This window comes from Mya arenaria, chromosome 10, assembly GCF_026914265.1.
Source record: "Mya arenaria isolate MELC-2E11 chromosome 10, ASM2691426v1".
Lineage (NCBI taxonomy): Eukaryota > Metazoa > Mollusca > Bivalvia > Myida > Myidae > Mya > Mya arenaria.
In genome coordinates, this window is record NC_069131.1 from 19872777 (window position 1) to 19895808 (window position 23032).

General features: G+C 33.8%; 1 protein-coding gene across 1 annotated transcript; it reads right to left on the bottom strand.

Annotated features, from left to right (window-relative positions):
- Positions 1-9676: 9676 nt before the first annotated feature.
- Positions 9677-20387, bottom strand: LOC128204426 (receptor-type tyrosine-protein phosphatase T-like). The gene is made up of 16 exons (XM_052905842.1): positions 20288-20387; positions 17987-18107; positions 17766-17851; positions 17415-17561; positions 16918-17081; positions 16653-16740; positions 16273-16337; positions 15589-15625; positions 15294-15397; positions 14778-14903; positions 12456-12604; positions 11660-11795; positions 11303-11431; positions 10401-10535; positions 9960-10088; positions 9677-9745 (listed from the first exon to the last, which is right to left on the bottom strand). Exons 1-16 carry the CDS (start codon positions 20385-20387, stop codon positions 9677-9679), a joined length of 1785 nt encoding a protein of 594 aa, XP_052761802.1.
- Between the last annotated feature and the right edge of the window lie 2645 nt (positions 20388-23032).

A 23032-nucleotide genomic window follows, 5' to 3' on the forward strand; every position in this document is an offset into this window, starting at 1 on the left:
AAACTCGTGAAAATTGAATGACCGTAGGTATAATTATCACAACTTATTTCTTCCAGAGTTTCAAGAAACGAAATGCATACATAGCTGCTTCGGATAATGTACTCATTACACGTGTGTTTTTAATAAATTTAATTTCTACGAAATACAATTTAAAAAAAACAACCTATTCGTTTGTTTAAAAAAACACCTTTAAGTTAATGTTAAGTACATATGGTATATATTATACAACATTAAGTTGCAATGGCAAAGCAGCTGGGCGATTTCGGCCAATTTTGCCGAATGGTTTGGCAACAGAAAGTGGAGAAGATTGTCATGGTGACCAACTTGGTTTGAGGGTGAGGTAAGGTTTTTTTTTAATGACAAGTATTTGGCCTACTATGATAAAGAGTGGTGTGTTTTTGTAACGAATGAACAACAAGTGAAACTAGTAAATATATACTTATAACTATTGAATTCAATTATATTTACCATAAACATTATGCAAACATCTCTGGCATAAAAGTGCCGTTGTGAATAGTTCGTTTAATTATATTACTTATCTCAATATAGTTAATAATTAGTTAATATGTCTTTCTTTGCCAAAACCAAATGTGAGCAATACTGGCCAGATAATGGTCAAAGTAAATTATACAACGATATAGAAGTTGTGTGCAAGACTAGAAAAACATACGCAGATTTCATTTTGAGACAGTTAACGTTTTCCAAGGTAAAGTTTTATTTACTTGGACGATACCAGTAGTTTGAGTTTAAACGAAAACAAATAGGTTGATTTAATTGGTGTAAGTACGCTTAAATCTTCTTCTGATTAATATTAACCATAGCCAATAAGTGATACATATGATAACACAACCTGTGACTTATACGGTAGTGCATCGGCGGATTCGCACGACTAATCCATTTCACTACACTCCAACCTTCAGCTTTCAATCAGTTATCAGTACTGAGTACTCCAAGTTTTCCAGTTTTACCCTCAAAGGCCAAGCGACAGGAAAGGGACGTACACCATTTTAGCGTCTTTGGAAGGAGTCGGTCTAGGTTTTAACATGTAGCCTCACGCATGTAGCGGCAATTGTACAATTTTTATATTTGAGAAACCTGGGAAGAGTAAGCTCAATTGAAATAGATTTGATAAATAGTTACTTAAGTTAGGATGTCACCTCTTATTGAAGTTTCTTCCTTATAATATGAAGAAAAAACTGTATTGAATAAGTATGAGTTCAGGAAGGGAGGCTAAAACATCTTATTTTTTAAGCTGACTCAATATTCCCCCACTTGAAAATAACAACAGTTATTGAATTAAGTATGTGCACTTAAGTTGTTAAGGACTAAGACAAGAGCTATAATGACTTCCTTAAATGAAAATATTTTTCATACAAATGTTTAATATTCCAGCCACAAAACAACGTATTAACTAACAGATTGTTTTGTAACATTAGCTTTTTCATGTTTTTCTTAGCTCAGATGTAAAAAAACAACATCAGTTTAATATTAAAGCGAATAATGTTTGTAATAAGCATAGTATGGAATGCAACAAAAATACTCATTGACTTCCATATTCATTTTCATCTTAAGTATAATAAGTTTACATTGCGCTTTCGTAGCATTTATAAGCATCGTAGATACACACATCACAATACACTATTTACTATGAACCCATTATATTCTATATTTTTCATTTCCAAGCAGGATAAACTGAATTCCGAAGACAGAAATCTGCATCACCTTCAGTTTACAGCTTGGCCAGACAAGGTCATTTTTGATAACGTCTCATCAATTATAGAGTTTAGACAGGGAGTGAACGCCTTGCCGAGTATTTTTGACGGACCAGTGGTAGTGCTTTGCAGGTAGGGTATCAAGATGTGGTTCAAATGACTAAAACGTTCATTCCCTTGCTTAAAGCAAATGTTGTTGTTTTTAAACCATTGATAAAATAATAAAGCATGGTATAAATAAAAATCGAAAAAAAAATATTAAAGCGATCCAAATCGCAGTAATGGTTTTATGTTGTAGAGTAAATTCTTTTTTATACAAGCTTGTTTTTGTTTTAGACAATTAAGTAACAATTAGATAACACTCGCTTGGAAATGTGTATTTATATTCGATATATACTTGGATACACAAGATAAATGTTTCGGTGCTAGGTATCAAATACGCCGCAACGATTTGGCTATCAATACAATTCTCGATCGGGCCTTTTTGAACCGGTCCTTTCTGTTCACTGGGTCGTTTTGATCAGCTGTCATTTTCAATGGCTAATACATAGCCTGGCTGAATGGCTCCAGGCTATGTAGTTTATCAAGAAAAGCATACCGTCCAAATCTTAAGTATGGATGACTGATTGAGAACGCACTATCCCAAAAGTATTCTTTACGCAATACATCTATATAACTACGTGATGTGGATTAAAAACAATATTTTCTTTTTTATTTAAAACATATTTACTACATGACCAATTAGTTTCTTATCGTATCGGTAACGAGTCTATTTAACGGTATGACTCGTCGCCATTGGCAAATATCAGCATTCATTCTGTAAGCCAGTCCTGATTACGAGAAGTATCCATGTAACCTTGTTCCGACATCAACACTTTCCGGGAAACCGAACATCCACTACTCCCATAACAAATAGCAATTTCAATATTGAACTGAGATTGAAATGTCTTGAACATATGTAGTTAAAATGTATCCTTAAACTATTTGACCTCAAACAGTGACTAAACCCGTAAATATGCATTCTTTGTATTTTTAAAACTGGCCGGTCTCACCCAAGCATATCTTGAAATACACCGGTATCAAGTTTTAGTTTTAAAATTTAAAAGCATTATTATTTCTGTGAATTGAATTGCTTTCCTTTCATACTAACTATTTACTTATCAAATCATGTAAGTCTGAGAGTATTGAGTTTAAGTTTACGCCAGAAATAAAGATATAAATACATTCTACGATTTACTGGGGCACTTTCATATAATAAACCTTATTATGATGGTGAACACATAAGAAACAGTAGTACTTGTTATCAACCTGATCAACCAAAAAAGTATGACAGCAATGAGATAGAAGAATGCATGTTCTCTTCTGGACAGAAAGAATATATATATATTAAGCTTTGTATGTCTTCAGTGCTGGGGTAGGGAGAACGGGAACCTACATAGCTCTGGACATTCTTACTAAAGAGGGTGAGGCAAAAGAGTTATATATATCCCGAGATGTGTTTTCAACATGAGACAGAACAGACTCAGACCTTGGTAGGATGTTTACTGATATATCTGTTGTATAAAATTAATCAACAGGCGCAATATGACAGAGACCGTTAAGCATTGGTTTTACGGATAAAATTCAATAGTACTCTTTGTATCAGAAACAAGGTAAAACTTGAGATTTGTCAAACCATTTAAACTCAAAATAATGCATGCCTTGACCAAAAGGAGTTATACTTCTTCTTTTATTTTGTTTCCTGTTATTAATAAGTTAATTCTTTTTTTCTTTCATTCCTTTCCAATTTTATGCAATTTATATGTCTTAACATTTATATTCAAAATGCAATTATTGATAAAAAAACATTGATTGATGAATCTAAAAAACAGGTTTCTTTTATGTGTTCTTTATTAATGTATGTTGTATTGCATTATATCATAGCATTGTATGTATTGAAATGTTTTAATAGTGTTCCATATTGAACGTATTTAAACATATATGTTGTATATATAAATACCGAATAAATTATTTTCTGCTCTTTGACTGGTTGGGTCTAGTTAATTTGTGTGACGTTAAAACACACTTATTATCTAAGTTTCAAAGATAAGCTTTAAGCAAGTTAAGACAGATATAAAAACGTAAATACATTTTGGCGACATTAGGCATTAAAATTTAGTATCGTCTATAAATGAGACATAATAAGTTTTATATCAGTGACGAACGAATGCAGCAGCGTCTGCATAACAGGCAATGTTATATATTATTTATCAAGATAACCCCAAACAACCCCCTAATTTTGACCCTTCAACTTTAAATCAACAACGAACATATATCTTGTGCAGTAAATAACTTATTTATTCATTATCTTAACTTCTTAAAGCTTAGTGACAGTATTATATGGTGTGATTCCCATGACCATTTCAACTATCAGAAGAATCGCACTTAGAAATACCCGTGTGTATCATTTTCAAATATATAGCTCCTTGATTTAGTTTGTGGGATTGGGGTCCTCAATAATGTGCTAATATAAGTCTTAAATTGTGTAATATTGTGTAATCGATGCATTTTAATTTCTACCAGCAGAAATTAAGTTGAAGGAAATTTTTTATCTGTTGCTTCTCTTAGTATTTCGCTAGTGGATAGACAAGCGCAATTCCCCTGTTCCGTTGAAATAAAGTTGGGTTACCTTTTGTTCGCGAAAACAATCAGACGACATTTTTAACGTTCCACACAGGTTTGCTAAATCACACTGGACGTATTAGTGGTTCGGCAGTATTGGCACACACGTTAGATGATATATTTAATGTATGTTAATTCTAGGAAGGATTCTACAGCAACTTAGATAGTCAATTGAATGATAGGGCAATCTAGGATTATAGCCGGTGGTAACACTCATCATTCACGCTTCACGTTTGATATTTTGAAACACTTGTAAATCATAAGAGCAATACTCAATCGTGTCACTTTACCACATGACTTGGGTTTTCCACGAAAAATCTTACTAATGAATAAGATTTTTAACTCTAATTATTAAGTAGATAACAATCATTTACGATGTATTACAACAGTTTCAAATATTACTAACAGTCATTGCCAGTTCACATCATAGTCTATTTTACTAAGATGATTTACTTAAATGTCTCTCTTTGGTCATATAAACTCAACTTTGTAATCAATATACACAATATGTAAATTACTTGTGATGGAAAAGTAATTTAAAATTTTTAAAAAAAAAACTTCTGTTATCACAATACTTCAACCAAATCATGGAAAGTTAATTGTAACCGAAACACTGAAGCCATTCAGCAAAAACACATAAAATACCCAAAATACAGATTCAAAATAAATGAAAACATATTAAAACCTAATATTCTTTATCAGAAATAATTCAGATTTAATTAATCAAACAAGGTGAAAAAAAAAACTTCGAAGGAAACTCAAAAACTGTAAAAGTCCCATACCCTCAGACTGACCGACGTTGGCAAGTGAACACCTTTGAATACATGACTGATTTCAAGCTCAGAATAAAGTTCTATCTATTAGTTGATTTTGTTCGATCGACATGCTTTCCATTTATGATTTTTTATTCGAAGTTTTTCGGTGGAAATTAACGCTGACGGTTTATACATCTCACCTCATGACACGCTAATATTAGCTTAAGCCGTCTACTACTACTTAAATGTGTCCCACTCACTAAACTATTACTTGCGGCAAATGTATTTGACAAGTAAACGTCATTATCGTTGTCCTCATCTATATCGAACCTACAGTTATCAGCCGTGTATCATTGCAGTTTTCGTTAACAGAAGATTGATTGGTGTGTACATAAGAGATCCTTCACAGTATCATTTCTGTATAGGCTCGACGACCTTATCTAGTTAATGACCCATCTCCCTCCTAAAGGTTATCAATATAATATAGAAAGAAGAATAATCGTTATAATCTACCAATATGAGTGTCACATTCCTATGACGTGCAGCGGCTACCTCAGTATTTTGCGTGTAAATTAATACTTATTTAATAAGTATATGAAAATACTTATCACCAAATACATTCGATTTGATTTTAGTTGTATTGAATATGGAAACCTGAACACCAAAATAAGTCAGCTCCTCTCGACGTCTGTCTATATATTTCGGCTTTCAGGACGTATCAATGTTTCATGACGATACTTTTCACCGTCGATATTCATGTACCGTTTTGACAGTATATTACAATATTTACGTCTGGAGACGACAATAATGTTTCACGATCTTCGACCTTAACAATATTTAAACAAGGCACATTTTACCGGAGCTACACAGGTACCAGGTCTTTGATGTACAAAAAATCAATCCAACTACCTAATGTCTGGAAACGATGCTGCTGTTCATGATCCTCTTCGGCTAAAACTAGTCTTTTATAATATTATACAGGTTTACGAAAACGCAATTGTCACCTAGGCTACTCAGCTACCAGCTGTGCATTTTAGTACAACAAACAAGCACCTACATGGCTATTACTTATAATCTAATGTTCATAGATAATTACAGTTAATAGTTTATTCTATAACATAGCCGAAATCAATCTATTAATAATTAAATTAGTTCCGTTTGACAATTTATTACTATCTGATTACTATCTGCAGTCGCGGTAACTCCGTTATAAAAAAATCAATTTCTTTATGCCATTTTGTCATCTCATTTTTGTATATATGTTTCAAAGTCTATTGTGGGGAAAGGCGTATAATTCTCGGAAAGAACAATCACACAGCCAGCTTTTCATGTAGATGACAACACTCGTTCGTTCGTCAAGTAACATAGATCAACATTGAATTGGGCCTGATAAAGTTTAGTCAAAACAGGCATTTTTTAAAATATTTTTTCCAAACCTTAGTTCAAAATGTACAAGTAGACTCTTCGATGTAATAAACATTGCTGTCAATGATCGATATTGCAAGCTTCAGCTTTAAACCATCAAATTAGAAAAAAAGCATATATTCATTTAAGTCATGTTTAAATAGGATTTATACACACTTAAATTATCTGAACGCATGATCATCTCAATTGTATTTAAACAATGCCTTAATGCCCGAGGACGTCTCTATTCATACGTGTGTGTGAACAGAGTGATTTGTGGTTAGCCTTGCATGAACATTGGTCAACCTTGCCAATACATTGTTCAGTTGAAGGCGGGAAGAGCAATAGAACGAACCTTTCATAATGGCGGCCATCAAGCGAACTTTCCTGTTTTGCAGATGTGTTTCGTGTATTTAACATTTATTCGTTTTGCTAATGCCTAATTGTTTCAATTAAAAGGGTTGTTTTAGAGGTTATTTTTTTCAATTTCTGGTGATCGTTCCGATACTCGGATTATTCTTAGAGGAACTGCTTAATAGAAAAACATATTCAACTGTGAATAGTTATTGGTTTGCTTTACAATTCTATCTTCAATGTAACATAACACAGGAAGAGAACGTTTATTGAAAGAACTGAAATACAAATGGAATGCTCCAATGATGTGAAGTTGATCAAGCATATCAGTGAATATACACTTATTATGTAAATACAAAAGAAATTGACAAGCGTATAAATAAAATCGAAATATTGTGTCGAAAATTGATCCTAGTTGTCCCAAATCGCCGAATGGGAAAATCAACATTCTAGGCCATAACACAATCAAAATGTATGGCAATATTCTGATTACATTGTCAAGTTAACTTTGACAACAGGTAGACATTTGATTCCGGAAAAGTCAATGGATTGGTTCCCGTTTAAATTCACGAACAAATAAGGTGGTGAAGAAAAAAAATGGGACAAAACCAGATTTTTTTCAAATTAAATGGTTCACGTTTAAGTTGGGAACCAAAAATAAATCTGAAAAGAAAACTAAGAACCAAACCTGACAAAACAGTGAATGTGTTAATTAAATGGCATTCTTTGTCATGATCAGGTTTATATTTTGGAAAATATGAAAAAAAAGAGTGACACTCACAACATACGCCCATCAATAATTTCTTGGATTCTGAGACAACTTACTGTCACATTGGCCCTTTGAGAAGCAAGCTTTTCAAGAAGCAAATGATTTGGCACAATCTGGCATTAACAGTAGAAAAAAATTATTTTAATTCGAGGGTTTCGAGTCAAAAGGTGCTAAAATGTCTATAATTTTCATAGGCACTCAGATGATAACTGTTCAAATTAGACAGTGGACAAAGCAAAAATGGCAAATTTTGACCAATTCAAGGGCCATAATCCTGAAGAGCCTGGCTGGTTATAGAACTTTGCCAAGAATATATACCAAATTTGGTGAAATTCGGATAAAAACTGTATAAGTTTGAGAGTAGACAAAGCTAAAATGGCCAATTTTGATAAATTCAGGGGGCCATAACTCTTGAGTGCCTAAAGCGATTAGGCTGGTTATCGAACTTGACCTAGATATTTCACCAACAAACACTTTCATGAAGTTTGGTGGAAATTGGATGAGAAATGTTCAAGTTAGAGAGCGGACAAAGCTAAAATGGACAATTTTGACCAATTCAGGGGGCCATAACTCTGGAGTGCCTAAAGCGATTTGGCTGGTTATTGAACTTGACCAAGATATTTCACCAACAAACACTTTCATGACGTTTGGTGGAAATTGGATGAGAAATGATCAAGTTAGGGAGCGGACAAAGCTAAAATGGCCAATTTTGACAAATTCAGGGGGCCATAACTCTGGAGTGCCTAAAGCGATTTGGCTGGTTATCGAACTTGACCTAGATATTTCACCAACAAACACTTTCATGAAGTTTGGTGGAAATTGGATGAGAAATGTTCAAGTTAGAGAGCGGACAACATTGTGGAGCCGAGTATCCCCACTTATGTTGTAATACACAGCGTTATCTGCTGCGTTCACGGAATGGAGTACACACTCGTAGCAGAAGTAAAACTGTTCTTAAAATATAAAACTCGTACAATAATGCAATAATAATTAACATAATCAACAACTGATGAAATATACAACAATGAGGCAAACTCTCACTTTCAAAACGAGATTCGACTTAATTTAGAGTGATGAACTATACAACAGAAGAATTTTGACACAAGTACACTTTGAATCAAGATGCCGATTTGATAACTATAATTACAATTATCAGTATTTGTAACACACAGATATAGGACTTATGAATTAAAATATTACAAAACCTCTTTAATCGTGTTTATCTTGAAGTAAATACGACTCTTGGAATTTCGTTTGATACAAATATAATTCAGTTTTGCCTCTTATTCAGTGTATGTTAAACCTTGAACATTATTCCTCTTAACATATTCATTGTTAATTAACTTCCTTCTTCGTTTGTCACCGTGGTTTTAATTGTATCATTGTGATTCAAGCCCATTACCAATCAGATTATTCTTCCATGCAATATGGACCATCTGTTTGAAGAAGTGTTTTTATATTTACCTTATTTGGAATAGCGAGCGGTCTTTTAGCTCTGGCTTTCTGAACGGCATTGACCACACTGACTTCATTATCTTCACTCAATTGTTCAAGTAATGTCGAGACAACACAAAAAAGCCCGCTCTTTCCAGCACCGTTTCTATAACAAAAGTTATATATTGTGTTAGGAAAAGTGTCTTAGAAAGTAGAAACATCATTGCTTTATTTTAATTCTTCGAATATTTGCTTTGCACGATGTTTTCGATGTTTAATTTACAATGTTCTTTTATTGCATGGTTGAGATTAAAATGTAAATCACCACACACCCACAAAATTTGATTAATCCAATGTCCTTATTCATTGGCTGTTAAAGCTTTAATATTTCAGGGATGATCGGATCAATGCGAAAAGAAAGTGACGAAGGTATTGTCAATACTTTCACTATGAAAAAATCTAAATTCGAAGGGGAGCTCAAGCAAAGTTTGAACGTACAGACAGTGCAACAGTATTGGTCCATTCAGGGGAGATGCTTTGGATACGTCTTCAACCTCTTTGATGAAGGCAACAAAGAGCTCTGGCGACTACAAGACATTGTGTTTTGTATCCCAGTCCAAATATTCATAGTGTGGAATCGTCACATCTTTCTTGGTCTATGTTCCAATGAAAACATACTTTTTTTATACACAATTATTGCGTTGCAATTGCGCCAATGAATAAATGATTGTTGCTGTTGTTTGCAGGTGTTGGTGTTGTTGACATTCAATTCATAAAATAAATTATGAATTTGTTTTCGAAGTATATTTACAATCAAAAGAAAATTATATTTTGCAAATGGGTGCGCAATCAAAATGTCTTAAATCTTACCCTTCCTTCTAGTTCGAAATGCAGGTTTCTTTTCACAAAGTGTCTTGTACTTTGATCTGTGGTGGATCGTACAGAAACCTTACCCTTCTTCATTGTTTGATTGTCAACAGGAAAGTATAAGCCAATCCCCTGTATTAAAAAAATAAAAGAAACCATACTGTCAGATCGAAATGAGATATATACAGGGTATTTTAAGTGGTTATATGATACGGAAAATACTGTTTTAATATGTAGAATTCATACACACATGCCGTTAATGATTAATATGCCTATTACAGTATATATGTTATAAAAAAAGATGTTATCCCATAATGATACGCTATCTTTTGTATAAAATAATAATCGTATAAAATAAAGACTAAATGTAAACTCCACGTAACGTTTAGTGTAAAACTACAGACTTATTTCATTATTAAAATATCTGGCCAGCCTATGTTTTACCTTATCCTTTTCCAAGTGTGCCTCCATACTAACGATACAGGAACAGGTTTCTTGAACAGCAAGTGCAATGAAATCAGCAATTATGGCCGGCAGAGGTGTTTGCGCAACCAAGAAGCGGTCTTTTGTTTTTAAACTCTGAAAAAGAGATTCGTCACAACATCATTGTAGGGTTTTGTTTTCCTCGTTTAGTTTCATAGGCCTTTGTCTTAACCCTCTATACAGGTATTATTTAGTTGTTTTTATTTCTGGGCTTGTCTCTATAGTTTACCTTGTCTTATCATTTTAAATTTAATGGACTGGACAACTTTCATCGAGCGATAAATATAATGCATACTATCATGTCATGCAAAGTTTACACTTACGTTGATGTATATCGAATTGATGTTATCAGACTCGCCTGTTTTCAAAAACGGATTACGATGCGTTATGTTGGAATCACCTAACAATACACAGAACCAAACATATACATCATATAAATCATCAAGAAGACTGCATTGGACTAAGCTTGGTATATATTGAACCAATCAAAACATGAAATCGCGAATAATTAGAGTTTCAAAACATTCATCTGAATTTATAAACAGACTAACAAGTTAACAATTCACAAAATGAGTTTTGTTCTTTGAATACTTGATTGTGATGAATACAGTATACTTCTAAGGGAGATATTAATGTTGTCGAAATACTCGCTGTACCTGGTATATCCGCGTGTTTCCTGTTCTTTTTTGTCAGCAGCCATTCATTGCAACGACTTAAAGTTCATCATTCGACTTGTTCTCATGAATCAATTGCATTTTCTATAGTGTATTCCGAATGCAATATTATGTTTTAATAATGATCACGCATTTTATACAAAGTCGATGCATAGTATTCACATTCGATATTTTTAGAAATATTCGTACCTCAAACTGCTCATGGATCTCCTGTTTACTTGATTTCTCCATATATTCATGGAAGTGTTCTCTTCTTATCAACGAACAATCAAGAGTCAATGTATGGACCAAGGCTTGGTGAAGATACTTGTATTGACTCTAAAATAGCAATTATAAAATAATTATCTTGCTTGTGTGTGGCACTTTTACGGACAGTGAATGAATGCAAGTACTGTATTAACTACAAGTGATACATCAACTATTGGTGTAATCCTACCACTTGAACGGACCGATTATGATTAATTTCAACTTACATGAAGCTGTGCTAAATAAACGTCACAATGTAAAACTAATCTTATACAATACTCATAAAAGTAATAGTCCCACCAAGGTCTGAATCATGTTGGGTCTGTTCTGTCTCATGTTGAGAACACAACCCGGGATATCTATAGCTCCTTCTGTCTCACCCTCTTTTGTGAGAATGTCTAGAGCTATGTAGGTTCCCGTTCTTCCTACGCCAGCACTGAAGTTAAACAAAACTTCTGCTGCATTCACGAAACAGGCCCAAATCAGATTGAGATTCATATGATATACATTGGGTGTATGTTTTGCTTGTTATATATCGCTTCCAAAGTTCATAATTCGAACCAACGTTCGGTTATGACTATATATTTGTTTTATTTTTGCAGGTAAATAAATAAATAACTTGTTGTATTAAGCTTTTGGAACATGTATTATTAATTCATAATTGGTAGCGAAACATGTTAATAACTTTGTTCAAAGTTATTTTTAGCAAACTAAACCGAACATAAATATTTGAATGTTGTCAGCTTCCACTGCGATGTTGACAAATTCGCCCTCAATTTTAAAATTGCCCTTTGAATGTTTCATAAAATTGTATAAAACTGATATGTTTTAAGTAGAGCAGTGGTTTTCGTCCCCGACTAAAGACAAAGAAGAACTCGGGCGCAATAATATTGTTTCTTTTTTCCTTGCTTACTTCTTGAACTTATTTACAGCGTAAAAACTAGTTTGTATCTAAATATATCGACACTAAAACTCATGTGTCTATAATGTTTTGATTTAATACTGTTTTCGATTATGCATTGTTATTCTCCATCGCTACACGCTAGGAAATGAACGCTTTTAGTCAGTATTATTGAACCAAAGTTTAATATCAAACCTGCAATGCACAACTACTGGTCCGTCAAAGGTACTCGGCAAGGCGTTAACCCCTTGTCTAAACTCTATTAGTGATTTGACGTCGTCAGGGATGTCCTTGTCTGGCCAGCTAGTGAACTGAAGATGATGCAACTTTCTTTCTTCTGAATTCTGGTTCCATTGTTGAGGGAGAAAAATAATTGGTTGATTTGAATAGCATGTTTTATTTTGTTATATATATATATATATATATATATATATATATATATATATATATATATATATATATATATATATATATATATGCGATGCATACCATTTCTTTGATAAGTAACACAATAGTACATGCTTATAAAATATGTTGATAACCTGACAGAGTAATCGAAGAATTTTAACGCCACAAATTGATATAAACTTTAGACGCAAAAAATAGGTTACAAATTTACAAATCTGTTTTAATTTTGAAAGAACAACATGAACAGCATTACGATTCCCATGGTTATAAATAAGTTATTATTGTTGTCTTGCTGGTAGTTTCTTTGAGCGCTTAAGAGCATCTACAGACGTGACATTATCCAACGAATACCTAGTTAAAACCTTCGGTTGGATTCTAGCTGACAAGATCATTTAAAAGGCATTTACTCATGAAAATGGGAAATAATCTATGTTTCTGAGTTGAATTCAACAATAGTTATATACTCAACTTATCATAGTTAACGAAATCTATTTTAACATAGTAAATGTATTACAAAGTATTTTTTCAAAATGTTTGCATCCCCTTTTCAAAGATTAATACTGCTCAACATTTTAACAAAATAATGCTACCCAGCAATCAAATTTGCAAAAGCTTATGATTCACAAAGTAGTCTTTTGATGTACCTATTAATGGTATTTACGCACAATATTTAGCAATAAGGAAGATATTTTCATAAAGCGTTTGGTTGATCTCGTTCAACCTTGATACACATACACTAAACTCCTCATTAGGTAAACGGGAATTTGAAAGTCATACTTAAAGGGACTGTGTCACAGATTGGCACCAAAATAAGTTTTTTTTCTGTAAAGAATCTCAGGACAATTATCTAATAGAATGTGTAACGCTTTGACATCATAATTGTAAAAATAGTACCAGAATGTAAAAAAAATGTATCGGAGACCGGGTTCGAACCCGCGTCGCCAAAATTGTATTCCAGCCTTTACTCACTGCGCTACAAAGACTTATTCTTATCGGGTGACATAATTAAGCTATACACCTATCTCGGTAATATCACGTGATAACACCGACTAGCCAATCACGCATAAGGAATGAGCTCTACCTGGTAGACATACCCAGTAATCTTTTTTAATGGAAAAATACGAAATAACTGCTTAATTTAAATAAATTGTAAACTATGTGGTACTTGAGTTAGTAAGTTTCAATGCATTGTACACATCGATACCAAGTTAATGTCAGTTTTCGACAATTTTCTTTTTTTTCGCTATTTTATCATACGTGAGACAGCTCCTTTAAGTAGGATATATTTGATCTATAAGGAAATTTATTCAAAGCATTGTATTATGTTTACAAGGATAAATTTCCGCGATCGTTAAGAGGCTAAATGGATGGTAAGGCAACTATTTAAAAGATATCCTTATTTTCTTTCAGCTACTACAGTTTGATTTATCTGATTTAGCGGAATAGTTTATTAAATCATATAATGATGATACATTTGCGTTTTGTATAAGACTTCAAGATTATGTACAACTACCTTCGTTTTGTAATTAATATTCAATATGTACACTCCTAATCATTGTTGAAAGCATACCCATATAACGATGAACTCAACATCGTTTAAATACCTTTGATAGTTAAAATCGGCGCTTGTGATTGGTCAAATCACTTTTCATGACAGAAGGAGTACAGTCGAAACCCGTTGGCTCGATATCCGAGGGACCGGCAGAATATTTCGAGCCTGGTAAATATCGAGCCAAGCGGAAATGCCTACATAGAGAAAAAGTAGGTCCTTCACATCAAGTTCGAGCCAACGAGGAAATCGAGCAAGTGATATCGAGCCAACGGATTTCGACTATATGTGTTGTCAGATTTCATTGCGTTCAGTCGAAAGTATACAACGTTCAGTTGTCTTGTATGGGCCATTTTTGATTGCTGTTGTTCGCTTTTTCCAGAGATGATTTGTAAATAACAAGTTGAGATGACTTTTTTGAAATACCTTCAATCTGTATTGGAAAACATTTGGTGAATCTTGATTTATTTCATACGCCGATTATCTGCAATTGTTATACATTGAACACATATTCTTTTTTATGTTTATTGACCGTGGAGTAATATTCAATCTGAATGTACCTTAGAAACGGTGATATGTCTCCAGATGAAATCTGCGTACAGTTTTTCAACCTTGCACACAACTTCTATATCGCCGTATAGTTTACTTTGATATTGATCCGGCCAATATTGCTCGCATTTGGTTTTCTGCAAAGAAATAAATATAAACTTACGTTAAATACAATTTAGGACCAAAAAAGTTATGAATTAAAAGGCGACGTTACTCTAACAGAGTTTCACTCCCACAACAATGCCAAACTTATCAGGATCGTCAGTGTAATATCCATACTTATGTCCTATTTATTAACATATGGTACCGTATGTATAAAAGTAAACATAAAGGAATACTAAAGCTTAGGATGTGTTGTTGCTGTTTTTTTTAGTTTATTATTGTTAATATAAACAATCATTTGTTGTCAATTCATTTTAAAATCATGACGTACTTAGAAGGCCATTTACATTAAAATGTTATCTCACCTCAACATATTTCACACCACACCTACATTACACTTGGTCATAAAGGCCAAATCACCTTACCTTACCCTCTACCAAGTCAGTCACCATGACAATCTTCTCAACTTCCTGTTGCCAGACTATTCGCCAGAATTGGCCAAAATCGCCAAGCTGCTTTGCCGTTGGACCTTAAGTTTAATTTTGGTTTTATCATGCATTTATATACACAACAAATATTAATAAACGTAAGCAATTAGGTAAATATGAACTGAGTTAATTCACCATGCAATTGGTTGTACACAAATAGATATACTTGTTTCTAATATCATATTGTCAGACATTATTTAAAGGTATTACTTATGGAAGTATGTAATATTACCCAAAGTAGCAATATATGCATTTCGCTTTCTGAATCCCTGAATATAAATTATGCTATATGTATACAGTAATTGATTGTCAAAGTTTATATTTACTCCATATTAAATATGCAGTAACTTGTATACCAAAGAAATGGCTTAAACAATTGGGATATTGCAAATCAGCCATCCCTCAGCATGTACAATGTTACAATAAGTTTGTTGTGATAATTAAGGCAAACGTTTCCGTCTCCCTGATGTAAAAAATTGTATTACATTACACTTGCCACAAAGACGCTTTCAAAATGATTATTTCCTCATCTTTTTGTTTACAACAGTAATGTTTATACTTCAAACTAATACAATTGATACAGTGGAGGGCCCTATAGCCAACTATTTTACAATGAGCCTGATGAGAGGCATACTGAAAGGCCTGAAAAACAATAAATGAGATTCACACAACGTATCAATAAAACAATGATATATAACATATGTATACATTAAAAGTCATTTAAAGTTATGATGGGGGTAACGGCCTTGGGACGGACAGCCAAACGTTAGTTTTCTGGATATTTAAATCATCCAAAAATATTTTGCCAACTTACTGAAATTTTCCTTTAATGATGGGTGCTGTGTTACTACACACATGAATATATACAAATCAGATACAGTTTCCAATACTACTGCCTTTTTAAGAAGCAACATACATCTATATAGCTTGCATTAATGTAGTCTGTTTCTCCACCACGAACTAACACTCGCGTATCATCATCTGAAATTAAACAGGCGAAGCTTCAATTTCTGGAACGCATGTGAAAGTTGCACAACAATGCATGTGAACTCTGCGCATCAAGGGATTGATCGCATATCAAGGGATATTTGCAAGCGTGCCCTTCTGTCTTTGCGTTTGTATAAAATAAGGCCGATGATTCTTACTGCATGAACCACTGGTACATAAGGTCAAGTTAATCCAATATGAGCACAGTATTGAGATACAGTATACAGTATGCACGTAAAGTATCTAGGCAAATGTCAATATTGGGCAATGCAAACACAACTGATTTGATAAGAAAAGATGTGTTCTTACATGGGTAGATTCCTCTGTACCTATTTTTGTTCATGTTGAGTTTCGTTTGTGAAATGGCATATGCTTTCACAAGACCGTATGGAATTTTCTGCAAGATTAAAATAATACATTGAAATAAAAGATTAAAGAATGAAATGAATTAGGACAATCTGTTTATAATCAAGTAAGAATAAATAAACAACTCAATACGACATACTTGCACGTAACCCCTCACTTAAAGGAATGAGTAATTCAGAATAATGAACATCTACGGGGTGCACTGTACCTGAAATTCTTCTTCTGTATTCTTTGAAGATAGATTTTGCACATATTCTGGTAGATCTGCAACATGTATTTTGAACTTGCTGACTTCGTTAGCGTTGTTATAATAAACACCACCATTTTCCTCAAGTTTGACTGCAATTTCCCTTGCAGCAGCATCATCTTCGTCTGCAATATCGTAATATTCAGCAATAATGGCATTTGAAAAACTGTCTGCAATAACGTTGATTTGATTAAACACAAGCTTTGTGAAAAACATATTTGTCTGGCATCTAATATGTTTCGGATTTAGGTAAGCTTTGTTAAAAACCCAGTCTGGCATATTGTTAATATGATTTAACACAAGTTTTACATGAAGAAAATATCATCTTTAATATATTTAGTTTTACTAAGAACGATATTTGTAAAATAAATCAATCGACTAGAATATTGATTGTTTGATATAACACAAGCATTGTTCATAAAATAACCTTTTTTTAACTAATCGGATAACACTCTTACCAATTTCAATATTGTCTTCTAAAAAGATAGGAGTCCTTTCTTTGACAGACCTCTTCGGTGGTGGACTCTGGTAATTGGGGTTTTCTATGAAGGTAACAGAGTGCGAATTGTCGGAATCTTCATTTGCGTTCTTCCATCGGGATGCTCCTGAGGAAGCAAATAAAGAAAGGTTCAATAAATATTAATAGTTCCCACTGTTTGCTTTGAAAAGGATTTGTCTCTACATTTTAATTTCAAAAAAATTATCCTTTATTTTAAACGTGCATTACCAAATCCTTTCAGGTTCTTTACATTATGTGTTATAAGTACACAAGAAGAACATTATTGGCAGTACAGAGAGCTCATACGTACTTCGTTCGTTCACCGTTGCGTATAACGCGGAAAGGTTCTCAGGTTCTCTTTCAGGTGTTTTGCTTCTGTTGCTCATATTGACTCTTCTAAGAAATATTTGCGATTAAAATTTAGGTGTCAAACTTACTTTTAACTAAAACAAACTTTACAGTATGATTAATTTAAGTGCATGTTATTTATTACGCTCCAAAGTGATAGGTTTAATGCTGATTTTTTCTTACCTTCTTCTAAGCACAATCAGTCCAATAACTACAATGACAGCTACAGCTACAATTCCTCCACCAATTCCTCCACCAAATTCTGCAGTTGACGATGTTTGTTCTTCCGCTACTGTTTCAATGACTAAGGAGACATCAAGAGTAAATCAGATAAGATATATAAGGTAAAAACTAAACATGAAATAAATTGAAAGTAGTTTTGAACTAAAAATATTATGTTTTATCATACAAAAAATCTTATTAGTAAAACCAATTTTAATGTAGGTATAGTAATGAAAGTAAAGCCAGGATTACCGTTAGTACAAAACATTCCCCCGGAGCTAGTGTCGCAGCCATATAAACACATTCCTGTCTTGTCAGAACAAAGTGTTTTATTGTCCTTAGGTGTACAATATTTTTCACAAATGTTTTCACATTGCTTTCCATACATATTTAAAATGCATCCGTATGTGCAATTCCCACTTATGTCACACATAGAATCTTTACAGTTAGTGCTACAATTTAGTCTACAATCAGGTCCATATTTTGCATTGTTCTTGCATTGTAAACACGATCCATTTGATTGATTGCAAAATAAGCATTCTGTATGACACATTTTTTCACAGGTATCATTCCAGGTTCCGTGTGAGCAACCTTTAAGACATCTTCCCGAAGACGAATCACACTCTTTTGCGACGCATTGTGAATTGCAATTTTTACACTGTCCCTTATTGTCAGGAAAATATTTACTTTTGCATGTTTTGCAATCAATGGTATCAAGAGGTTTTACAAGTAACACAATTATCAAGGTTGCACAAGCAGCAATAATTACCATTTGCAAAATATGACGTATTTGTACATGATTTGCAGTCGATCAAATCGTCGCAAATATCTGTTGTACATGTACACTGTCTTTGTGTGTTTAAATATCCTGGTTTGCATTCGGAACATTTACCAGATTGGTCACATGATCGACATAATTTGGGGCAAGTATTGTTGCAATAATCTCCGAAATACCCATGTTTGCATAATAAACATGATCCGGTTTCCTGCTTGCAACTGTTCTTTACGCACACATCAGGACAAGGTATTTGACAGGTTTTCCCAAAATATCCGCTTTGGCAGGAAATACAATAGGACTCGTGTTCACATGTATGACACGCCTGTGGACAATTGAGGTCACACGATTGACCATATTGTCCGGGTACACAATCATGAAAATAACCTGCTGCTGATAGTGTAATAAAATTATCATTCTGGCAATGGCAATATCCTGCTTTAATAGCGCAACTGTCATTTAAACAACCTTTCCCACATCTGTGTTGACAGTAATAACCATAACGTCCAGGTATACAAAGCGTACAGTTAATTTCCGCAGTGCATGCTACACAGTTATTATTGCATTGTTCCCTGCACATGTTTCCAAAGTATTTATCGGCACATACCTCACATGTATCCCCTGCCCAACCATGTTTACATGTGCATGAACCGACATGTTGATGGCATAGGCCGGAGCAGCCTACGGAACAACTCTGTGTGCAGCCGTTACCATAGTATCCGGCGATACACTGGTCACAGTTATATCCTGTATAATTAGCATTGCAAAGGCATATAGCTTTTGTTGAATCACAACTACCGTGTATGCAATCTGTACACAGATACTGACATTTATTTCCAAATCGACTGTTTCGACAAGAAGTACACTCGCTTAAACTAGTGCACGATGTACATACATAAGGACATTTTAAACAAGTTGCCGAGTTCTTGAAATACCCATTAATGCAACCAATGCAGTTATGGTAATTAGTACAGGTGCACCCAGAGTTTTTATGAATACATTGGTGACACACTCCGTTATTTGAAAAGTATCCAGGTTTGCAACTTGAACATCCATTTTGATAATCACAATGAACACAATTTGCATCACACATGCAACTGGGCACGTAATTGCCAATGTAGCAGTTAGTACATCCAAGGTGTATATCACAACTTACACAATAGTATCCGCAGTAATTTTCGCATTTGGAGCCATAATACCCCTTATAACATTCTGTGCATCCACTCTCACGGTTACACACTTTACACTGACTACCACATTCATCATAGCAAAATCGTCCCCAGTATCCTTTCACACAAGAATTTCATTCACCGTCCCAATTCCGACAATCAACACAATATGCATTACATTTGTTATTGCATGTTCTTCCCCAGTGTGCATCTTTGCAAGAAAGGCATCCTTTCTTTTTGTCACAAGTATCACAATTTGTTCCACACAAAGACCCACAATTGTATCCGTAGTAGCCTGTCCTACACTCGCAATTATACCCGTTGTTGCGTGCGCATCGGAGACAGTTAGTGTACATGCATTTTCTATCACACTTGTTGCCCCAATATCCATCGCGGCATCCATATTAGCAGTTGCCATTGTTATCACAATAAGTGTCGTTACCATTAGCGCAGCAGCCACAACTCTGACACTCATTTGGAATTTGTGCGCATGTTTATTGAAAAAATGAAAATAAAACTAGTAACAATTCTTCATTCTGCGTTAAGGAGATGTCATTTCATATCATATGCGTGCTTGTAAAAATATGAAAAAGACAATCATTTGGACTTTTTATATATAAATAATAATATTAATATATATATAAAAATAATATATATATATATATAACTAAACATGTATAAGTAAATAACTGTATTAAGGAGACTATGTAGTGTATCTTTATATGTTAGTTAGTAGAATGCAACGGAAAACTAATCACCGAACTGATCAAAAGATATTTCACAGTCTCATTAAACTCAAATAAAATCGCACTTAAGTTTATCAAACCTGCGAAACAATATGGAACAACAGGAGAACTACATAGTTACCTTGAGTTTGAACAGATATCAGACAAAGAATTACCATGCTGAAGTAACCATCCATGATGAATATATAAATGAATGAAAGCACAATTAAATCGAATTATCACCACTCATATTTCGTTTTTTTTAAGAAAAATGTACTGCTATATTCTAAAAGGCATAATTTTTCAATGTTTTACGGATATTTATTTTAAAGATATTAAATCACTTGTTCAACACTGTTAAAAATAATGTATCTACGACAAACACGGAAGTTAATTTGGGTACAAATGCCGATACCAGCTACACGCAAAGAAGGGAAGTTTAATAAACTATCCAAACTTAAACTTATTTCCTAAATGTTTGAGCAATACGAGATACGTTTACCGTCTATTATTCTATCTGTGTTTTTACTACCATAGGGATTCATATTCAGGAAATCGACTGTGTGATTGTGTTCTATCTCCGAAAAGTTCATTTAAATGGTGCTTTAATGTTTTATGTTCGTCAAATTTCCAGCAGCTTCCTTTGTATCATTTGTATAATTTGACCAATAGTTGGCAGAAATGGCACATGCATTCGAGTGATGAAAACAACATTTCTTCTTAGTACAGAATCTGAGTTAGGTTTCATTTGTATTTATTGTTAAAAAGTATCGTGGATATAACTGAAAACATGTATTTATTATATATCTATCTATCTATTAATGGTATTCTTTTTATCCAACAGTGCTGAACAAATCCATATCACAATACTGTCGTTTTTACATCAGGGGCCGGTTGCTCAAAACCTCCGTTAGGATTAACGGCAGCGTTAAGTCTCTTTAAGCAACAGGATTTTAACGGAGCGTTATCTTACGCTCCGTTAAGGATTTAACGGACTATAAAGGTAACGTAGCGTTATATTTAACAGAGGTTTTGAGCAACCGGCCCCAGGTATCAGTAAAGTAGCATATATAAAGTGCTACCTTTAACAAAATGATGTTTATAATTATCTACTTACTACACGATATTAATGTTTGTTCAGGAAAGTACATTTTTTCCTAATGACTTATTTCAAATAATCTGAAATGTACTAAATCATTTAATCCATTGATTTATGACGTCTTTTCCGTAAGGCAAAATGTATTGATTTATCAAAGTGTAATTTCGTTGTTTTAAAACAGATGCGTTTATAAATTGAACAAATCAAAGAAAACGCCAAGACAAACGTTCTGTATTAAGTCCCGTTTCGCATTCTCGCCGGATATGCGTTCTCACTCCTGACTCAGTGTGATACAGGACATACAAGCTATCAACAGTGTTTGACTTGATGTGTTTAAGTGTTGTTTAGGGAACACTACTCAAAAATAGAGTAAGGACTCATGCCTCCCCCAATGGGATCGCCGGATCGACTCACATTTAATCCGTTAGGTATCTGTCAAAACATACCATCAAAAATCCAGTTAGCCGACAACAGACGCCAGATTTCCGTTTAGTTATTAATTACTGTGATTTTTTTGACAAACAGTGTTTCAAAATTCGTCCGATTCTCTTAATGGTCAAATTCGTTACTTCCTCATACGCGGTACAAAATAGTGCGCTTTGTAGCAGAACGTCGAATTATTGTAGAAACGAGCAATCCGTCATTATTTTAACTCCTTAAGTTTATAATATGTGTATCAATTCAACTGCGCTATACACATGTCCAAGCATGGTGGATAGTAGAAAGCCGTTTATATAGAAATCATTGTGCGCAAAGACATGCGGAATGCAATGTACTTCCAATGTTACGGTATAACTATTCCCACGACACAAACTAGCACGCCCACCTTTATAATGTTAACAAGCAGGAGCTACTGAAATTGAATGCATTACACGGAATATAAGGTAGTTCCATAGAAAAGGCATAACTATTCAAAGCTTACAAACTAGCACGTTCACCGCTATTGTGTAAGCACACCGGAATTAAAGCATTTGAAATCATTTGAGACTGTGAACGGCAAGCTGAAGTCCAGATGTGAAGATCGTTAGCAATTAAAATTCTGTATTATAAGCTATGGACTTCATTTTATTTGAATACGATGTTCCTGTTGAGGATACATTCAGATTTCTATTGATATTCTGTTGTTGTTTTTATATGCCTGGTAATGTACTGCATGTATAAAGTAAAACTTTATTCCCTCAAACAAGAAAATCAACGTTAATAAATAATTGCCATCTAATTATTTTATTGTGAAAATCA

Bases quoted from the DNA above. Each gene is read 5' to 3' on its own strand.
- LOC128204426 (XM_052905842.1), bottom strand. From the start codon at position 20,387: ATGGCAACTGCTAATATGGATGCCGCGATGGATATTGGGGCAACAAGT. The intron at 17,852-17,986 runs GTAAGAAAAAAT...AATATTTCTTAG, and splicing joins CTGATTGTGCTTAGAAGAAG to AAGAGTCAATATGAGCAACA. The intron at 17,082-17,414 runs GTAAGAGTGTTA...ACGATATTGCAG, and splicing joins AGAAGACAATATTGAAATTG to ACGAAGATGATGCTGCTGCA.